The following is a 22,349-nucleotide window of genomic DNA, read 5'->3' as shown; positions in this document are numbered from 1 at the left end:
GAAAGATTTTATTTAACTAGGCCTAATTACTTTAATATTTTCACGATGCCCCCGACCAAGAACAACACTTGCTAATACTCCTATATGTGTTCTGATGAGACGATGGCCATGGTGTTCTGGACCTTCACCTGAAGAATCTGAATAGCTGTGTTGTTATCAGTGCTGCCTCCATAGAATAAACCAATAAATACAGCCTTAGTGCTTCAGGCATAGGTGTAGATCTTCAGAAAGAATATTCACCTATTTGTTTTTGATTTTTCAAATTGGACTACTTGCGAAAAAAATCCTTTCTCTTTGCCTGCAAAATTTGAAAAGGATAAGTACTATATCAAGGCTAAAAGGCTTGAAGTACTCTGTTTTATGCAGGGGGGAAAAAACACAAATCACTCCACTAGAACATGAGGTGAAAAACAATTCCAGTTCATTAATTGGGATAAGTTGTGCTCTTTTGAAGAAAAAGTAAATTATACAAAACAGCTAGTTAATAGTCTGGTGAGCACCTGATTTAATTATGATTAAAGCACTCAGCATTCAGCCTGCTCCCCAGTGTGAGAAATTCACTGAATTATTAGGGGGGGTCCTTTTAATAATATGAAAGGACAAACAGGCAAACAAGCTGGGGATTTCTAAAACATAATAAGTCGGTTCCAGCTTCAAAAGGAGCCTTGGAGTTGACAGGTCAGATAATGGAGCAGAGCGACTGAAACAAAGTCCAGGTGGAGATGTGTGGAAACTGAATCATACACACACCTGCCCTTGTTTCTATCAGCCGTGCTGTCATATGAAATAGTGGGGGTTTTGGGGGGGGGCGCTCACAGTTGGGTGTGGAATTCTGGCCTTAGGTCTTAGATGGTCAGGAGAACTCAGGCCTCCACATTCACCCTCAGCCTCCAGTGTGAGTCACATGGCGAAGTCTAGCACGGCCTTCATAGACCTGCAGGCTACTGAGATAGACCTGCAGCGGCTCCCCAAGTCTGGCCCCCCGGGCGGGAGGAGAGCCAGGGAAGGGCCCCCCCAGCCCCGCAAGAAGCTGCAGGTGATGGTGTGCGTCCTCCTGGCCGAGCTGTGCGAGAGGTTCACCTTCTTCGGCATCGTCTGCAACATGATCCTTTTCTGCACTGTCAAGCTGGGTTACGACAACTACCAGGCGGCCACCATGAACCTGGCATTTGTGGGCGGCAGCACCCTGACGCCCGTCTTCCTGGGCTGGTTTGCCGAGACTTGCCTTGGGAGGAACAAAGTCCTGTACCTGTGTGCTCTCCTGCACTTCTTTGGTAAGGTCTTCCTATGCATCTGCACACGTGCTTTTTGCATTGGCCAGCCAGACAAAAACAATAAAGACTGGTAATGGTGTTACGTTACTGCATGGCCTGCCGTTTTTGTGTCAGAAATCATAACCTGCACGGTACATCTCCTAGAGGCAAATCAGCGATCGTTCGGCCGTGTTTCTTTCAATCGCATGCTGACTGCTTGAACTCAAAATTAATTCGAGTGCCGAGAAAATTCTCTTCTCCGGCTGTCTCAGCTGCTACTTAAACCTTGCTGTGTTTCGCTTTTCATCGATGTAGGGGGGCTGAGGTCAATGTGTTTACATTGTGAGGTCACCAGTAGGGCTTTCTCAGCAGCTACGGACTGGAGGCAGATACCCGCAATGAATGTTGCCAATTGATAACAGTTTGCATTTTCGTTCTCAACGTTTGCCTTGGTTTCTGGAAAGGCTTGTAGAGATAACATAGAGGAGAAAATAATATTCCGTAGTAAAATATTGTAATGAAGGCAATTTAATAGTGGGCATAATTTAACATAACGTCTCAAGGCAGTCCAAACGCGCCGGTGGTCTTTTTATTATTTAATATGACGATGATTGAAATTGTCCGTGAATATAATGTATAGTTAAAATATACATTGATAAGACTGTGAACTTCTTTCACTTGCCCGGGCCATAGTTTATTAAAAGGCAGATTTAAAAAGAAAAGAAAATCAAAATTACTCACACAAAGCTCTTAGTAATTCGTCTTCAAGCTCCGCTCCTTTAGCCGACAGACCCAGACAGTTAAAAACTCAGCCCAAGCCTTTTAGTTTCTAAATGTGTTACTGTGTTATATGCTAATTGTGAAACTTTACCGATAACGTTCATTAAAATGACGATAAATACGTGATTTTATAGCCAACGTTTGCTTTAATTTTGAAATAATACCGAATTGTTAAAATAATCAATTGAGTAAAATAATAAGAACTGACAAAACTGGAGCATGCGATATATTCCGAATATCATATTAAGACAAAATATGTGTAAATGTGACATTCAGCCATCTTTCAAAGACGTTATACGTGAAAGGGGAATTGCTTTCAGAGTGCTGGGCGTATAAAAATGGCTCACTTTCTGAATGATACCCCACCGTTACAAGCACAGCCGCTGGGTCACCGGAGGCTGTCAGCATCATAAATCTTGTCTGGAAAGTATTGACGCGACCGAGAAACATCACACAAAATAGGGATAATTAGAGAGCGCAGCTGTTTAAGTGTCTCGATGGGACCGGCTCGGACTGCACTCACTAACCTGCATTACAACGAGAGTCGGCTCTTAGGGGAGACGGACTCAGGACTTTCTCCATAGATCAAGCCTTCATCCGATTACAGTGTTATTTATTTCTTTTTATTTTTTGACAAACCGCTCCCGTGCTGAAGAATAGCATACGCCGAGATCATTTAATATAGGAATATAAATCTCCTTTCAGGAAGATAATTACCAGGATAATTTCCAGTATAATGGAGCTTGTCAGTCAGAGGCGCCGCTGTAATTAAGAAGTTCTGGCGGAGTTTTTATCTGCAGGATTTTTAAATGTTTCTGGTTCGGAAGCGGGGAGTAGAAACTGCCGAAACTTTCTCTACACTATGTCTTGAAATGCGATATTCAGTAAACGAGGGACAAAGAAATGGATACTTCAGTTTCTTGTAATCTAGACAGTAATCTAGTAGCCTAATGACTATAGTCTAATTAATATTGCGGAGCCAATAAAATTAACCATAAGTGATACAGATACGGGACTTTTGGGGGGGTTCCCGTTCCTTGCCTGTATCCAGTGCATGCATCGTGCGATTTCTTTCATATTCCGCCAAATCTATATTAGTAAGACATGAGTGGAACCCCAAAGACAAAACGCCGAAATCAGCACATGCCCCAGTGGCAATGAGACAGTTTGCTTTGATCATTTAGCTTATGAAGCCTCACTGCTCGCCTTAGTATTTTATTTATCTATTTATTTTAATATTAAAAGCGAATTAAATTAGTCTAGAGATACCGTTACTCCACGAAATGCCAAAGGTAAAGCACACCAGCGGATTTCAAGGAAAGACAGAAAACTACAAATGCAATCACTGTAAGGGTGTAACGGTACTTAGCATAACTAACGCCAAAGTTTCCTTTTAGGAATAGCTGTGTTTTTCTCTCCTTTCTTTATTTCTTTAAAAACGCAGAGGAACGAATCCGGAAACCCGTAATGGTTAGTGTCATTGAACAAAGGCGACTGAAGAATTGCTTAAGTCAAACTTTGAAATGTGCGTGTGAGACAATGACAGAATTAGAGCACGCTTTTTGCTGCCGCTTCCTCCACTGGGAACCCGCCGAGCTCCACTTGCAAAGTTTACTTTCCCCGTCATGTGAGATAACGTTGATTTGCATTTGCAGGATGAATGCGACCACATGGAGGATAACTGGAGATGACATTAAAGCGCTGAGAGGTGCCAGTGTGCGCAGAGCGCGTCATTTACATGCTCGGTAGGCGCCCTCATCCGGGGTGACAAAACCTGCCGCTTTACATTGTAGGGATTCTGTACCCCCTTTATTCAGGTGACTTTTTAAAACTGTCAGAATACTGGTACAGTAGGACTACGGGGCTAAAAGGAGGTGAAAACGGAGTACAAGAATCATGCCAGACCTATCTAATACATATGTCTGGCTCAGTTGTGGCATTTTCTGCGACTAAAAACGGAGCAAAGGGAACTTTCTGTACTTTTTTTAGTGTGACAAGCATAAGTGGTAGGCTTCCGTGTCATTTCTAACCAAACCAGTGTGTTTATGCTCAGCCTCTGCATCCCGAAACAGGACAGTCCTCCAGCCCTGTAAAATCTAGTGCACTTCTGTTCACCCTCCTTAGTGCACTTCGTAGGGCAGGTTGCAGAGATGCCTGCACTGAGTCCTCGTTCATTCAATCTGCAGAGTGGTACCGAGTTCCTGCAGTGCATTTGGGTCCTCGGTGTCCTGCAGTTTTCTGTGACGCCCGTGGCGTTCCGAGTGAGGTTTCTTCCAGCAATGTCAGATGGTCTTGTCTTCGTAAGAGCCACAGTTTAAGCTCATTTTCAACGCCTAGTAGTGGACCGTAGCGTATCTGCAGTCTTTGGTATTCGCTCGTTGTTCCGGCCTCTGGCTTTATAATTAAAATCCTGGTTCAGTACCGCGGTGATTTGACTAACCACATTTACCCTTTAGGCTGGTATAGTGCCACATGCACAAATAAAAACAACGTATAAACATTAATAAGCAACAAGTTTAATGAAATTGAAGCTATTGCATGCTTAATGAAACTATACAAGTACAGTCTTTGTGGGACAAAGGGGCGGGGAGGGGGGCAGGTATCTACCAGTATCCATATTAATGTATTGCACCTGTCCATCACAAATGGAGTATGCTATAAAGTGATGAGATTTTCTCTGATCTGTATCCGCTCCTATTCCGGGAAACCCTGTTAACACAACATGTTTGTTCTAGTGTCATTTAATTCCTCCCCCAATGAAAATGCCCGCTCTTTTAATAGTTCAGTCGTCCAACAAGCCCAACTTGACACGGCAAACCCCAGAATGGACAAAAGTTTATCCCACATCTCTGGTTCTGCATCAGCATCCCAGCATCCTGTGACTCTGCCTGCCGTCCCTGCCTGAGCCAGTCCTCGCAGTATGGTAACGAAACGGTGACATTTACACCGTTTACTTTAAATCCCGCAAGCGTTTCACGTGCTGAGAAACTGACCTCCATACCGTGTCTACGCTGCCGGAAAGATCAGTGGACAGGATTTGGCCACCGGGGTATTGATTGATTAATCAAAGCTAATGTTCTTTTGATCAGCGGGGATGCCCTGTTAACCAGAAAAGCTGGAGTAAAGAGTAATGTTTTATTTACTCGTTTGGGCTCCTCAGTGGCAGTATCAGCAGACTTCAAAGAGCCTGTGACAATCTGCCAGATTCCTGATTGATGAAAGCTTTCATTATTTCCCCCCCAATGTATTTACCACATAGAATTTGTTTAATCGTTTTCGGTTGACGCTTTCTTCGTTCATCCCGAAGTGGGTTTTTCTCGCTCCGTTTCATGTTCTTTTCACGGCTCGTCCTCGTCTGTGATCCTCCACTCACGGATCCTGCTCGCTTCTCTTCGCGAAAGGCGCCGTTTTGTGCTTGCCGTTCTTTTTTTTCTTTTTTTTAAATAATGCATCCCCCTTTCGACTTGGGGGCCACGATATTCCCCGAATTCTAACAGATTGTCTAGGATCCGCTTGCTGTCGGCATTTAATGTGCTCTTTATTTTTCTTTTTTATCGGAGTTGCGTATTATTATCACCTGCCTGTGAATTTGTAAAGCCCCTATTAGTAGTTAAAGTTTATCAAGGAATGCAATATTTGGGAAGTTGTACTTGTTTCTGGCTATCTTCCGTGTACAGTGTAGCATTTTCAGTTATTTATCTATAAATACCACATCAGCACACACTATTTTATTGTTTTCTAAAAGCAGAAGTTTATGTTGTAGGGGCGGCACATTTGTTGGAACGGCTGCCTCACAGCTCTGGGATCAGCGTGCGAGTCTCGCCCACGGCTCCAAGTGTGAGGCATCGGGCCCCAGAGTGTCTCCCTGTCACTCAGCAATTCAAAACATATCATCGGCTAATAATAAGGTTGGCTCCACTGAATGAATGTGCCCACCCCGCCCCAGGTTCAAGAAATCCTACAATCGACCCCATGCCAGAACACATCACTATGCAGAGATCTGTTTTAATTTGTGGTCATGTGAGGTTCTGGTTCACCCGAATGGGTTGAAGGATCCAAGCCCAGCACTTTTTCAGCTGAAGGCTCCGTGTCCCCCCCCCCCCTTACAGGCACTGCCATGCTGCCCGTGGTGGCCTTTCCCTTCGAGGATTTCTACGTGGACACCCACCATGTCACGCACGCTCTGGGTCGCCGGCACCAGCTCATCCTCTTCTACACAGGGCTGCTGGCCGCCGCCCTGGGCCTGGGGGGCATCCGTGCCATCCTCTGCCCGCTGGGCGCCTACAACCTGCAAGGCCGTGACCAACACCAGCTACGATCCTTCTTCAACTGGTTAGCACCCCCTGGAGGATCTGAGGGGTGTTGATTTAACAAGAATGTGATGAAAAGGCCAATAAACACTTCATGTGTTTATAAGCAGGTCCATAGGATAAAACACATGAAGTGTGTACTTGCGTATGGTAATATATTTATGTATTTCATATATATTGAAACAATACATATTTTACCATGGTAGTTTAGGTTAAGTACCATGCTTGTGGGACAGCATTAAAGCCCACTTTGTCCACTTTCTTAGCATGCTGCTGCTTCTCATATTAATATATAAACATGTGACTGGCATTTTTTTCCTGCTTGACATAGCAGCAGGTTAATGGCGTCCAGGTTGGAAAGATGCTTTCTTCTCATTCCTCTCAGGTTCTACTGGTGGGTGAACCTGAACTCGACCGTGGTGTTTCTGGGGATCGCTTACATCCAGCAGTCCATCGCGAAGAACCTGGGCTTCCTCATCCCGTTCACCTCCATCCTGCTGGCCCTCATCGCCATTCACATGGCGCGCAACAACCTCACCTTCTGCCCCAAAAATGGTATTCTAGGATTCCTGAATGCGGTTAGCATAAAGTGCATGTTTACATTTCAGCTTAATATATTTATAATTATATATACAATATTTATAGATAGTTTGCATCCTTGATACTTGGAGGTATTAGGTGATTGTGAGGACTGTTAACTGAGGTGTGGTGATGTTAGCCGATTCTGTGGACTGTACCACTGACAGGTGGAGGTGTTAGCTGGACTGTTCCACTTAGGCCTGCTGATGCTATAATCTTACCGTATCTTCCGGCGGACAGGTGGCTCCCTGCTGACCATGATGGGCGTGCTCCTCAACTCGCTGAAGATGTGCTGCCTGCGCTACCGGCACCTGGGCGGCGATGTGGCAGACTGCCTGGACCGCGCCAAGGAGAACAACGGAGGGCGCTACAGCGAGGCACACGTGGAGAGCGTCAAGGTCCTGGTGCGGCTTTTCCCGCTGTTCGGCCTGCAGCTGCTGTACCGCGCCTGTGTCACCCAGGCAAGTGCTGGCAAAAAAACGCAAAGTCACTCTCCCAGGGTGAACCCCCCCCCGCTACCGCACATTCTTGTTTTTCTCGATTCACTATCTAGACATGGATCATGCTAGTGGACAGGCCCTTACAAGCAGTCAGTGATAAGTGATTTTTAAGGCACCCCCACCCCCCTGCCCCCCCCCCCGAACCTGAAACTTTACAGAAATGTTTGTAAAGGTCAGTGTGAGGCACCATATTAGGCTCTCGCACACCAGCCTTCATCAACACCACATGGCCTGTTTTAACAGCAGCATCCCAGGCAGGGGGGGGGACGCAGTGAGCGCTGCCCAATAGAACGCTGAGGGCGCCTGGCCGCTAATCAGCCCCCCTGCTAAACTGCACAGCCCTCAGAAGCCTGTTTTATATGCATCTCATTGGCGTAGTGACATGAGGAGCTGGGCTTTTATGGCACATACTGATGCAGCTGTAAAACTATACTGTGCAATCATTTTAATTTGACGTTTAAACCTGCAGCTGTAAAGGTAAAGAGGCAGGCTGTACGTTTCTTGGGTTATTGAAGAACCTGAATTTAAGGAGTGTGACACGGTCTGTAACTTAAGAAGCTTTCTCTCCCCGGATGATTATTGGTTTATTTATTGGTATTTACCTGATGCTCCATCATCCTGTAGGGGGAGCTCTTAGAAAAAGTGACTGCTTACGGCTCGTGATTCATTAGCTCGTTTGGCTAGCCGTTAGGCTGTGCTAAGTAGTCCCCCCTATAGGAAGGTCTCACCAGAGTCCCTCTTCCTCAGATCCCCTCTAGTTACTACATCCAGACCATGAACTCCAACCTGAACCTGAAGGGCAACCTGCTGCCCATTGCAGCCCTGAACGTTGCGGGCATGGTGCCCGTGTTGGTGCTGACACCCCTGCTGGAGTGCGTCGCCGCCTGCTCCCTGTCGCTGCGCGGGAGGCCCCCCCCGGCCACCACCACACTCATAGGTGAAACTCGGGTGTCCTGGGGACTGATGGTGAAATTAGCAATTTGTGGAATAGCATATTACTGTACAGTATGTCGTAGCATAGTATAGCATAGCATAGAGTAGCACAGCACAACATCGTATAGAAATAGGGAAGAATCTAGAATCGTTTTCACGCTCCACACCTGCCAGGGCCTTTTCACACCTGCGTTCACACTTGCTAGAAATACTCCGGTCGGTTTAGGTGAGGGGTGATGCTTGGGTAGAGCGTCCCGGTGGTCTGAGCTGATGTGCAAAATCTGCTGTTTTGTTTGCAGCACATCAAAGGTGTGACAGAAGTTACTGGCAGAATTTCCCGTTCTCTCCATTTCTCCCGTTAGCCACGTTCGTTGGGATCGTCTTTTGTAAATGATCCTTCTTTTTCACCCTCTGATGTTTGTATTCTTCTGTTTTCACGCCAGTCGCATGACAGAAGCAATATCAACACGCTCACTTGCTTGCCGACCATTTGGACAATTTTCTGCTCCATTCACATATGGGGGTCAATTGTTAATTACCCGGATTTTGTGCTAGGGAGCTAGCAGGGTAAAATCACTTTAATGTCCAGTAGAACCGATTTGGACATTTGCATACACGCATATAGCCCCTCCGGGTAATGTCAAGAAAAGATCAGGATGGCAGTGTGTGTCTAGGGGCTTAGAGGAATGGTGAAGAAGAATTTTACACACCCAAAAGCACAGCGGTTTCCGGTCTCTGATTTTTGTGCGATCTCACCACTGAGGTGTTGACTAACTAATAACAACCGTAAAGCATGAATGTTTTAAGTGCCTTAAGGTTCACAGATGATGACCAACACAGCTGCGTAGGTGTGAAAAGTTTTCCCTCACCCAGCTCACCCCAAAGAGTGACTCAACACGCTGTAGGATATTAATCAAATTCCTCCGCTGCAGGCTGCCTCAGAGACATCCTTGGTCCTTTTAGGTTGTTACAAACCCGGGAAGCCGTCTCGTCGTCGTGGAGCTGCCCTCCGCGTTCCCTTTCCCGGCATTACAGATCTCGCAGGAGCATGATGGCGCCCCAGGCACTGTTAGGCCCCTGGTACAGGAGCTGTTTACTCACGGAGACGGGGGTCAGGCGACCCGGTGGTCGCGGAGTTCCAGAGATGCCTTTACTGTTTTTATCCCTGAGTCTCGTCAACAACACAGCCAGACAAATTGCTGCCATTCATGAGAACAGGTGACACTGTGGTCATAGTCGCCTCGTTATTCTGATTCAGAGCCCCAGGAAATTAATGAGATTGGGATTCCAGGAAGATACCAGTGTCAGGACATGTAACTTATTTCATTTAATTAATTCTGCTGAAAATGTTTTTTCCTCTAACCAGTGGCTGTGTCCAGGGGAACATTTTCTTTCTTGCAAAACTTGGATTTTGGGTGTGCTCAGGGTCTGGGTTAGTTTCTGACACCTATACTGTGCAGATGTTTTTCTGGGTTATTTTTTTAACTGTGCATGATGTTGTTTCTGCATCCGCTACATGGATGTACAAAGGGTTTTGAAAGTGTCCCTTGGGGGAATGAAAGAACAGCCATGGGGGTGCAATGAAAATTATAGGAGGCGTGTGGCTCAGTGCATTAGGATACTGTGCTTATGATCGGAAAGTTGTTGGTTCAAATCCTAGGGTCCTCAGAGTGATGTTACCATTGGACACATGAGCAAGGTCCTTAACCCTTACTTAGGTACTGGCTGACCCCATTATACATCACTTTGGATAAAAGCTTCTGTTACATATATAAAGGTTTTCTTTATGGAGGGGGCAACTGGGCCCCTCCCTTATTTCTGCACCCCAGCTCATGTGTTTGCTTGTTGGGGCTGGATGCATTGCTGTATTCTGCTGTTTTGTTGCCGATGATGATGGGAATGGTCATGTGACCCTTAGGCCCCGCCTCTCTTTCCCCCCCGCAGTGGCCGGACACGCATGTGCTGCTGCGTCGGTGCTGGTGGCAGGTCTCTCAGAGCTCTGCAGGAAGGGCCATCCCCTGGTGGAGCAGGCGCTCTTGGGCAAGGTGCTGCACGTCTCCTCCATGGCCTGCTTCCAGCTGGCACCCCAGTACATCTTGCTGGGGGTCGCCGAGGCTCTGGTCACACCTGCCTGTAAGAGCGCCCCCTACTGTCCACACCACATACCACAATTACACTAATGCATAAACGACTACATATTCCACGAGCAGGTGACTGCAGGGGGGGCAGAGAGCGCGTGTTTCACTCTCAAGCCCCACAACATCATTCCCAAAGATGTAAAGACGTTACGACGGGATCCGTTGTTTACCTTTCGCTACTGTGCCAGTCATTCTTCTAACATGTCCGAGGTCTGTCTTAATAATGTGTGTGTGTCAGATAGCTCTCCTAACTACAGACAACATGTCTTAGCTGTAAAGTATGTGTGTGAGTGGTTGGGGGCGACATAAAGAGGTCTGATATTAAACAATTCCGTCCATCTGCAGAGTCCTCCTTTTATTTACTATTTCACAGAGTCAGTATGATCACCCTTTTCTAAACTAACTGACTTGTAAATAAGTGTCACTAAGGACTACAGGACTTCCTGTATCAAAAGCGGTAAAACACGTTTGCTTTTTTCACGTTAACAAGCTCAAAACTGACATGCTAACGTGCACATTTTGTATGTGTTAACAGGAGCAAAATTTTCAGCTTGTTAGTGCGAAAAAATGCAATATACGTTTTATACCCTGTTTTTTATATCTGTTTTGACCCATCCAGCATTCCATAAAATGGCGTCTTACGAAACGATGTTTTGGGGCTCGAGAGTGGTCTGGGTGCTGACGTAGACCACGCCCTCTGAGGCTCCTCCTGCAGCTAGATGCCTCTCACATAGTCACCATGTTCATTTCTAATATAACTTTAAAAAGGTTTAGTTCACATGAAAGTACTGTATGGAGGTCAGTGTCAGGCCAAAGCCTCCTTCTACTCTCACACCAGTATGAGTGATTTGACTTGATTTATATTATAGACTATGACCGTCAGGGTGATTGACTTTGCTGAATTACTCCATCAGAACATTGATTATATTGCGACAGCGTTTCTTGTCGATCACATATGGCAAATGAACCTATCACTTTCTCCCTGGAGGGGTCCGATCTGTGTCCCAGCACCGGCTCACTCACAATACGCTCTTCTTATCTATTTTTTATAGGTCCCTATCAAAGAGCGCTATTAATGGTTATAATTATCATTCTATATTTAATCGGCCTTTCGTGACGCTGTAATGGCCTGGCCCGCATTTCTCAGAAGCACTTATGAGGACATTCTTAGAAACTCGCTTTGGCAGGAATCTGTGAGCCTTTAACCCCCCCTACCTCCCCCCCCCCCCCAGCCTGCCATATACTACTACACTAATAATTTGTAAATCAAATCTCTTTTGGTGGTTCCTTCATTAGCTCTGTCTTAGGTCCATGGGATTTTTAAATGGCTGAAATCATTTTTAATGTATAAATAAAAGGGTAAAGTGCCCACTTTTTAAGCCCAAAAGAATTCAAAGAGGTTTGCAGGCCTAATTACAAAACCATTCTGTGCCAGAGCAAGTAAAAGAGCAATGAGAACGTCTGAGGATGTATTTCTCCTGTAGCATTAATCCTGCACACACACACACACTCACGCACACACACACACTCACGTGCACACTCACCTGCACATAAACACACTCTCACGTGCACACACACACACAGATACACACTCACATGCACAAACACATGTGCACCCACACTCACGCACACTCACTCACACACGCACGTGGATGGCCTAACTGCCACTATGTAAAAGGCCCCTGCCCTAAGCTCTTTGGCCTGGGGTTATTGGACAATGCAAAAACCAACAAGTTTGCCCCTTGCGTAAGCCTGGGGGCAGACAGCCGATGGAAGAGAGAATGTGGAGAATGCACACTGACCCCTCATCTCCCCCCCCCCCCCCCCCGGCAGGCTCGCTCGTCTCCTTCTGCCTGCCCCCCGGCAGCCTACGCGGGATCTCCCTGCACTTGCTGGCGCTCTCCTACGGGGGTGGTTGCTTCCTGGGGGCGCTCATTATCCAGCTGCTCTACCTGCTCTCTGGGGGTAGGTCTGGCTGCATCCCTGCCCACCCCACCCCCCCTCCCCAAGCCCCCACCTCCCACGCCCCCCCAACACGGACAGCCCAAGGACAACTACAGCCAGTTCAAAGGCTGTTCCTTCCTGCCTGGATAAAAATCAGCTGTGGGCTTTTCTCGGCGTGTGGGTCATCCAAAATGGATGAAGGCCATGCCCACTGGCTGGGGGAAGGAGCACCAGCACCGTTGTATGTGCCCCCCCCCCCCCAAACTCCCACCCCTGCCGCACAATGTTACGCTGCCAGCTCAATGCGGGCCGGGCTGGGGATTATGGGTACATGTGATATGGCTTACACGAAGAGTGACGTATCTCCCAGGTTACAGTGCTCGAGCATGTGCCTTCACATGAGTCGTCATTGTGAAAGGTCAGAGGTCACCGTACACATGACTATCAGGGGTACATCCACCTCCCTCATGTTTCACTCTGATGGTGTTTGACATGTGCCCAAGGTAATAAAATCTTCTGTCATTCTTGGAGGTAACTTCTACCCAAATGACCTGAGCGACGGCAACCTGGAGTGGTTCTTCTTCCTTCTGGCTGCCCTGATGACTGTAAACACACTGGTCTTCTGGAGGATCTCCCACAGGTATGTCCAGCCTCAGAGAGCAGGACCAGGGTCCCCTTAAGCCAATACATACCCATGCTGGACCCTCAAGCTCCCCCCCCAAACTGCTCAGTCACTCCTGACATTTCCCTCCGTACAAATCATTGCTTCTCTGCAACTTTTTCCATTTAGAAAGGTTACATGGCTCAATTTGCATAATGATTATGTTGCTTTCGGGGGAGCGGGGGTGGTGGGGAGGGGATGGAGGGCAGCCTTAGCACTGGGGTGCTGTGCACAGAGCAGGGTCTGCCTCACGGCATGTGGGGGTGTGAGGAGACCCCGATATTTTCTAAAGGTGCAGTCAGTGTTATTTCTGGTTACTATCTTGCTTGCACTCGCTTCAGCTCTCGGCCTGGTGATCGTCCTCTCTCAGCCTCACAGCTTCATACCCAATTAAGAGCTTTTAAGAGCTCGTGTACCCTCAGTGGCCAGTTTATTAGGTCCATCTGCTCGTTAAAGCAAACTGCCTGCTCCTCCAATACAGCCAATCACATTGCTGCAAGCGCATACGTAGGGCAAATAGACAAGGTTAGCAGGTTACCTAAGTGGCTGAGATGCGTGATGTAAGCGATTTTGAGTGAATTGGTCAGCATCCTTCAAGTGCTACAGCGCATAGAGTTTACAGGAACGGTGAGACGAACAAAGCTCATCCAGTCAGTGCCGTGAGGTTCTGTGGGCGAAAGCACCTTATTAGTGACGTTCGGGGAGAATGGCCAGGCTCGTTAAAGCTAACAAGAAGAGCAAATGCAAAACTAACAGCTCAGTACGACAGCGGTGTGCAGAAAGGCATCTCTGATTCTGGGGACGAGAGAGGGGGGGCCCTTATAAACTGGCCACCAAGTGTATACAGGCAAATAACTCAATTCAACATATGACATTGTACATGTACACTGAAATAATTCAGGTACAATTTGGGTATGGTATTGCATTATTGTTGCAAAATTTATTCAAAATATATTTCTTGTGATAAAATGTTAGACTTTGATAATAATTCCTTCATGTATTTTAAGTATGTAGATGCATGAGGTTAAGTTGGACCAGCATCCTGTCCTAATGTCCATGTCACGCCTCACCCCTGGTTCCCTTCCTGTAGGTACCAGGACCTCAGCAGGCAGCTGGACCAGGACATCAGCAGCAGCAGCCACCTGGACGAGAAGCTGCAGTTACACAAGAGCTGCTTGCGTTTCTATGACACCGTGGAGTGGTCTTACACCATGGAGACGACCTTGTGATGCAGCCGTCGCGAGTGGTGTCTCGACACCATACACCTATACATATTTACTTTGTACAGTTAAGCTTATATGTGTAAATATCATACATTTCTGTAAATAGCTTTTATACCTCATGTCCTGTATATGCATTGTTTTACTTCTTGTGAATAAAAGGTATTTAAATCCAACTATTCTCTGCAGGATTTTATTCTTCTGGCTTGTCTGCCGTGCTCCTGAACAGACCCAAGACAGATACATCTTAAAAAGTCTGCCAGAAACATTCTGACAAATTAATTTTCCAGTTGAGTAACTTTGGAAAGTTCCGGCGCAGGCTGTACCTAGTAACCTAGATTTTTACACAGAACATGCAAGAGAAGATAAAGCGAGGAGAAGGGGAAGAGCCCCCCCACCCCAACCTTGGATATAGTTAAAATTTTTAAACAGAAATTTGAGAGGAGACAAGATCTTTATATACATGTGTACGTGTCAGGCCTGTGAATTTCATTCCGACTTTAACTGAACCTAGTTTTTGTAATGGCAAAAAAGTTGATAATTATAATTTATATATATATATTTTATTAGTGTATATGAGACACCACTATCTCAAAATCAGAGGTAAAAAACAACACTCTGGGTATATAATGCATGACACAATAACCATTTTGTCTGAACAACATATTGATTTTGACCAAATGTGTAATTTTCACTATGTGCTGTATGATGGACCATGCAGCTTCACCCAGACATAATTCTGTCCTCCCCTGTAATGCTTGTATTTTCTGTGACCCTATTTTTTCTAAATTCTGAATTTCCCCAAACCTGACAGAACGGGGCCCGGATCCCTGATCAGACCAGAGTGCCACATTCCGGAATCCTGGACGGGAAGTTTGTGGCGTTCGGGTGCATTTCAAATATTTGCTCCGAGGACAATTTCAAAGAAATTAAAGGTCACACGTGTTTATAATTAATTACCTGGAGGAGCTACCTGTGCCTGTGTGTGAGCTCTGTGCTCGTTCACAAGGGGCTGACGGGAAGGTGGGGGCCAGTGTGGGGGGGGGGGGGGGGGACAGGTGAACCCGGCATGTTTTGATCTCTCAAACATGCATTCCATGTCTTCTCTGTCGCTGGGGAGTGCGGCTCCAAGGTCAGTGCTTGAAGGCAACAGCGGCCAGGGAGAGGCGCTCGTTTGGGCCGCGCTTTCATGTGGACCGCGGGGCCCCGCTGTGGGGCCCGGCTGTGGGGCTCCTAGCATTCTCCATCTCGGGAAGCAGGGCTGACACTAGTGAGGTCCCTGGGCGGCAGCTGTCACTATTCATCTCCACTGGAGGGGAAAGATAAGCAGCCCTTAATTGGCTCGTTAATATCATTTTGGCCAGGAAGCTGTTTAGCTATTCTGCTCTTCTTTTCCTTCCTTCCATCCATCCTTCCATCCATCCATCCATCCATCCATCATCCAGCTGCTTGTCCAACAGAGGGTGGCACTGGGCCTGGAGCCCGTCAAAGGATGCACAGGGTACGAGGCAGGGGACACAGTTTAAAGACGCCAACCTGCCAGACTAAACCAACCTGAACTGTGAGAGGAAACTAGATTTACCTGCAGCTGAACAGGCTGATGCAGAAAGTAAAGATAGTGATCATTTATTTCCTTAGAAATGTAACACAAAGTAAACATTTGTTAGCCTGCGTAAAAACCATGCCTCTGATATTCAGCAGTCAGGAACCTAACCCCCCCCCCCCCCCCCCCGCATCCCTAAGACATTATCTGTCACCCCTCTTCTGTGATGAGCTCTAAACTCCTGTCATATTTCCCTCCTGTGATCTCCAGCCCCCCCGGACCGTGTGTCCGATCATACATGCTCCGTCAAGCAGGGGCAAGGAGTGCCTTCCTCAGCCCCCCCCCCCCCAAGGCATACGAGACAGATCGACTCGCCTGCCCCCGATAAGCCAGGACACATCAATAACGCGGAGCGCAGTCGCATTACGCCAGGCGGGCACGGCCGCGTGGGCGCCCATCCATCTCCCACGCTAACGTTTACTTTATCACGCCGTGACGTATGGCCGCCACAGAGGGGCGCCGCTGATATATTTATGAAGGCCAGCGGCAGATTCATCAAAGTTTGTTAAAGGCGCACTGAGCACCTGTAAGGATGATACATTCGCCCGGTATCATATGTAAACACGGGGTATTATTGCCGCCAATTTATAATAACTAAAGTTCTGGCTGCATCTTGGGAGGATCCCTCAAGAATCAAAACTGTTTCTAGAATGTCCTTAAGCTACAAGTAGGTCTAATTTTAATTAGATAATGAGTTTCCACTATTAAAGAAGCTGAGACCCAAATCATGACTGTTGACGAATTTGATTTAAGAGTAACTTTCAATTTTTTTACCCACAGTTCATCCTGGCAGTTAATAATATTGCTTGCTGATGATTGACAGCCATCCAATTATGTTCATAATTTACTAATTTCTCTGCCATCCCTGCACATCCTCACTTCCCGAACGCGTCATCAGTCCCTGTCTCATCCCTCTGTCTCTGTCCTACAGCCACGTTGCTGCGGGTATCTCTTGCTAAAAGGATAAAATAACGAGGGTATTACTGGCGTGTCAGGAACAGATGAAGCGGTAATACATCCACAATGACCTATTAAAGCGAATAACAGGCGGACAGCTTGCCCGCGCTACCAGCCTGGCCCCGAGACGCGTGTAGCGGTAGCAGAATGGATGCGTGCTAATTTAGCGAGCCATACACAACGGACTTTAAGTTATGAACCCACAATGGCACGGCGAAGTCAAAATCACAGATAATATATAGTCGCCATGTTACCGGCGCCCACGTCTCCGCGGTCATTTGTTCCTTGTCGTGAATAATGCAGAGCGCGGCCAGAGACGTCCCATCTGTCACCCTCGGGTCTCCCGGTGGTGGCGGGAGAGAGAGACATTCCCAGAATGCACTGCAGATAACGGAATAGCCGTCCATCGGAGCAGACAGGTTCATAGGCCACAGATGGGTCAGTAGGCTGCAGACGGCTCCGTAGTTCTCATTTGGGTCTACAGGCCTTAGACGTGTCTGTAGGTCGCAGAGGCTGACAAACGCAGCCCTTTGTTTTCTGCCTTAACTCTTGCCCGACGGGTAACGTCCTTCCCAACACCCCAGAGCTTCTTTACTCACTTTTCACGCAGTTCATTGTAGAGTTTCAATATTTACAGAATGCCATATGCCCGGGGGTATAGCTAGAAATTTCGAGGCCCCCTCTGCCCAATAATAAAATTCATAATTTGATGTATGAAAGGTCTCCTGTAAAGTGCTGAGCCCCCTGAATCTTCCAGAACATCCATGGCATTACTGCACCCCTGCTTATGCCTGGGATAGACTCCACGCCCCTCGTGATCCTGGTGGAGCAGATGGAAGATAGATGGATGGATGGATGGACGGACTTTCAATATCAAATTTGATTGTAACCTGAGTGTGGAGTTTGTATAACCGTGTTCATATGGCATTCCAGATTACTCCAAAAATCTAAAGACATGCAAGCCTGGGGTATCACCCTTCGAGGGGGTGTGTACCTGCCCTGTGATCCTAACCCTACACCATGCGCTGCATTTCCCCGGATCGACTCCAGGCTCATTCCCATCCTGCCTTAGATATATATCTGAAGAACACAGGGATGTGCTTTTTCTGCTCTAGGTAATTAAGCCTGCAGGGTTACAGTCCTCCTTCAGCCGCTGATTTCCTAGTCGCTCTCTCCATCCCGCAGCCTGGCCCCGCTAACCTCGCCCTCCTGCCTGCCTGCCTACACACAGACAGCATTTCTGAGACTCGGGCGGATGGGAAACACACTCCGCAGGACCTGAGACAAATTTAATCAGCTTTCAGATATCTTGCTGTGGAAAAGGTCCAAGGCTGCAGTCCTAAGGAATCCGAGATGCTTGCAGTAGCCTGACTGATTCTCTTTCTTCTGGAGGGAGACTGAAGGGTTTCAGCGCGGTGCCGTCCAACGGGGGGGGGGGGGGGGGGGGTCTGACTGGTCACATGACCTTCAGGAAGGTTGATGGAGGAGATCAGATTGGCTCACATCAACATAAGGGGTGAGTAACAGAGCGAGTGCTGCAAAGAGCGCTGGACCTGAGGGGGTCAAGTGTGTTAGAGCTGGGGGGGCCTTGGGGCACGTCGCTCGCAGGTGCCATCCTGCGTGTCTGCATGCCTGATTACACACAACATTGATTGCGGTGGTTTGTTCCACTCGCTTTCAAAGGGGGGGTGGGAGGGGGTGCACAGTGAGTACAAGCCATCTCACGCAAGTGGGTGGGCGGGGGGGTAGTTAACCCTCGACTGTCGCGGCTTCCAGTTAATTTCTGAAACACTTTTACTCACTGGTTGCATTGAGAAGAAATTAGAAAGGATGGATCACGGGGGGATCAATCTCCTTCTCCGCTGTGTTATCGGCCTGATGCTTCTGACTCCAGATGATCTACGTGCCTCAGGAAGATGGTCCCATTTATCACACGTGGGGGGGGATTGGAGTGCAGAGAGCAAACGCCCCCTGCAGGGCTCTTGAAAAGAGAGGGTCACCCCTCATCATTTGGGCTTTTCCTGCCCAGACATCTGTCACGCAGTTAAGTGTCAAGACGGGCCATCATGTCTTGAGGGAGCCCCAAGCTCACGTCGACCTGGTCCGTCTGCGTAATGAGGTGTTATTATCCATCGCGCAGAGCCACACGCTGCACTTCTGAAGGCAATCAGCCCGCCGACGACAGAGCGGGGAGGCGAACGTGGAAGAGGCAGCGTGGCCTGAAAAGAGACACGCGTGTGGCGTGTGCATGTAAGCCGGCATCAGGTCACCTGCACTGAGGCCTAAAGACAAGGAGTCCCACCTGGTGCTCAGCGACACCAACATAACGGCAGCGCAACAGTATGGGAACGAGAAGCATGCCGCACACACCCACACCTGAACCGGGACAGAGCTCCAACTGCAGCGCTAAGCAAGATCATGAAGGAGATACAGACCCCCACAAAAATCACATCAAGACTCAGGCAGCCCAACAAGCCATCTTCAAACTTAATCTCTCCATCCATCCGTAACTGCTTATCCAGTACAGGGACTGGAGTCTGGAGCCTTTTCCAAGAGGAGTGGAACACCCAGGGCAGGATGTCAGTGCATTGCAGTGTGAGTGTGTGTGTGTGCGTTTGTGAGCTACCCTCTCCCATTATTCCAAAATGCTCAAAGAGAAATAACAAATATACGATAGTAAGTCATGGTTTTGCATTATAAATACATTTATGTGCCAAGTCACAAGTGAAGCTCTACATACGAGACCGACCAGCTAACATAGATCAAATGAACACCGTCACTGTTCTGCATTACGTACCAATAAAGATGCACGGCAACAGAAAAGCACCAGGCTAAAAACTTGTGCTGAATTGTAGTGTTTGGCATTCATGGACGAGAAGGGTATTTTGACACAGAATATTGATATGCCAGCAAAACAGCGATGCCAAGGGGGGGGGGGGGCACTATAGGAAGGTAAGGGGCGTGATCCAGTGTCCCTGCACTAGCTAAAGGTGGTTCTCCCAGCCAGCCGTTAAGGAGGGCCTTTGTGGTGAAATCTGCTCTGCCCTCCTTCAGCTTCGCTGCCCCCTGGTGCTCTGGAGGTCACACAGACACCAGGCACCAGGGCCTTGTTCCAACACGGCTTCTCTACACAAGGTGGAGCAGTGAGGCCAAGCCACTTGACTCTCAGCACCAGACTCTGTCCGACATCATTACAATGAATCCTTTAAATATCCCACTGATGCTACAGTACAGAATCACAGCAGGATTCTTCCTGAAGTCTACAAATGTGTAGTCAGCGGTCTCTAAATTGGACATAATGCATGAATGACTGTTTGTGCTCTGCAATGGTCTGGCATCCCACCTAGAGTGTCTCCAACATTGTGTCCTGAGCATCTGCTTTGTGTTCAGGGCCCCATGACCCTGTACTTGACAAGCAGCTATTGATGGATGGATGGATGTATCACACAGTATAATATGCAGTTATATCAATAATGTCCTAACAAATATCAGACAGGGAAAATACGGCACATAGATGTGTATAATGAATGGAAGTCTAGAAAATAAAAATATATTTGATAGTTTTATCAAATTGCCCGAAAGCGCCACATAACAACTGAGATTAATTTGCTTCAGATTAATTTCTATGAATTTCTATGAACAGTTTATGGATAGATTAGGTTGTGCAAACTGAGCAGGTGCAGTTTCTGGCGCTCGGGTCCCCAGAGACAGGGGATGATACTCCGGGGGGACACTTATTAGCGTGACACCCGGCGTCTCCCAGCAGGAAGTGAGCGGTGCCCACCTGCTGTGCTCATCAAGACGCAGCCCTCTCCCCCTCAGCCAGCACCTCCCGCCCAGCTAAGCTCCAATCCCCACCGAGCGCGCTTATTACAGCCCATAATTAATCTGCTCCATTTCCCCCCCCCCCCCAGATTATGAAAGTCAAGGGCAAGCCGTTCGATATCTTAATTAAAAAAAAAGCACAGAAGTAAAAAGTTACACAAGCAGAATGTGGACTTTTGAAAGAAATCATTTAAACACATTTAAGCTATAATGAATCTACCCACTAAATTCTAGGTTAATGAAATTTACACAGATTATACCCTCTGTATGTTGCCCAATAGCATGATGGACAGGAACTTCCCCAACTACAATATTATATTGTTGTGGGGGGGGGGGGGGATTTACCTGATGGCGGACATACTCTGTTACTAAAGCTAAAAAACTAAACTTCCTAAACGAGCCTGCCTTAGTTCAGCATTAATTGAAGCCTTTAATGGTAGGTGCGGGTCGGCGGGTCTTTAGCGCTGACCGTGGATTCTTCAGAGGAGTGTGGAGCTTAACAAGCTGAGCTGGTAGTGGGGAGGTGTGGGGGGAGTTTGGCAGTTCAGCTCATCTGCGGCACAGGGCGACCATGGGGGTGTGTCCGCAGCTAAGCCGACACTCAGCACAAAGGCTCCATGATGCGGGGGGAGCGGGAGGGGCCATGGGAGCAGGTCGAAACACAAGCGCACGCCCTTTCATCTCCCCCCCGTGGGGATACCACCCCCAAATCAGACTCATTACCCACAGCTTGGGAGAGAGGCAAGCCAGCCTCTAGATCCATAGGTAACGGGAGGGGGGTGGCATTGGGGTGCTGAGCCAACAACTGCTCAACTCTATTGGCTCGGTGAATATCACAAGCCTTTACAAAGGCTGCTGGTTAAGGCCATGGCCTTTAACGCCTAAAGGTTATGGGTCCTACTCCCCAGAGGCTTCTGTCTCAAGTGCCAGCGAGTGGCTTGTTTAATCTGAACTGCAGTAAAAAGAACAGATAGATGTAAGAATCAGATCAGAAACGAAAGTGTAGCTGCTATATAAAAATGAAGCAGTCACTGAAAAGCGGGTAAAAAAAAAAAAGACCACAAGTGTACAGGGGAGAAGTTGGGTACCAGAAGGTTGCTGGTTCTCATCTGGGGGACCTCTTGCTTTTGGAACTTGGTTCAAAGCTATAAATGTCCATAAATTGAAAAAATATAAAGAACTGCAGGATGTGAGGGAGGTCAGCTGGGCGGCTCTGGCAAGAGTAACTCACACCTGCAGGGTCAGGGGTTCAAATCCTGCCTCTGCTCTGTGTACAAGGTCTGCATGCCCTCCCAGGGTCATATGGGCCACAGTCCAAAGACATGCAGTTAGGCTCAGTCGTGCTTCTTACCTGCCCATAGTGTGTGTGTGTGTGTGTGTGTGTGTGTGTGTGTGTGTGTGTGTGTGTGTGTGTGTGTGTGTGTGTGTGTGTGTTCTGTTTCCTGGGACACATCCATGACCCTGAAAATGATAAGGTTAGAAGAAGGATGGATGGATGTCTGAGAGGCCCTGGCCAGTAGAGCAGGTTCCTCCCCAGAGGTGGATGGATGCACTGGGCAGACCAGGATCTGTGGGGTCAGACTCATCGATATCAAAGCCCCCATTAGGACGCTTCCTGATACAGGAAAGTCAATTAGAATCAACGG

At 47.7% G+C, this 22,349-nt stretch overlaps 1 protein-coding gene across 4 annotated transcripts; it reads left to right on the top strand.

Moving 5' to 3' along the window:
* Window positions 1-907: 907 nt before the first annotated feature.
* On the top strand, window positions 908-14,494 carry slc15a5 (solute carrier family 15 member 5). Of its 4 annotated transcripts, none has more exons than XM_072710531.1 (10): window positions 1,205-1,274; window positions 3,689-3,778; window positions 6,143-6,365; window positions 6,729-6,898; window positions 7,163-7,383; window positions 8,170-8,359; window positions 10,300-10,488; window positions 12,327-12,458; window positions 12,969-13,077; window positions 14,189-14,494. In XM_072710531.1, the coding sequence occupies exons 2-10, from the start codon at window positions 3,772-3,774 to the stop codon at window positions 14,325-14,327; spliced, it is 1,380 nt and encodes a 459-aa protein (XP_072566632.1). In that variant the 5' UTR covers window positions 1,205-1,274; window positions 3,689-3,771; the 3' UTR covers window positions 14,328-14,494. The 4 variants fall into 4 exon arrangements, with proteins under 4 accessions (XP_072566624.1, XP_072566632.1, XP_072566641.1 ...); XM_072710540.1 differs by lacking the exons at window positions 1,205-1,274; window positions 3,689-3,778 and adding exons at window positions 5,011-5,082; window positions 5,797-5,941; XM_072710523.1 differs by lacking the exon at window positions 3,689-3,778 and having other exon boundaries at window positions 908-1,274.
* Window positions 14,495-22,349: the final 7,855 nt, after the last annotated feature.

This window comes from Paramormyrops kingsleyae, chromosome 1, assembly GCF_048594095.1.
Source record: "Paramormyrops kingsleyae isolate MSU_618 chromosome 1, PKINGS_0.4, whole genome shotgun sequence".
NCBI lineage: Eukaryota > Metazoa > Chordata > Actinopteri > Osteoglossiformes > Mormyridae > Paramormyrops > Paramormyrops kingsleyae.
The sequence above is the reverse complement of the archived record's forward strand: the minus strand, read 5'-3'. Positions and strand labels throughout refer to the sequence as shown.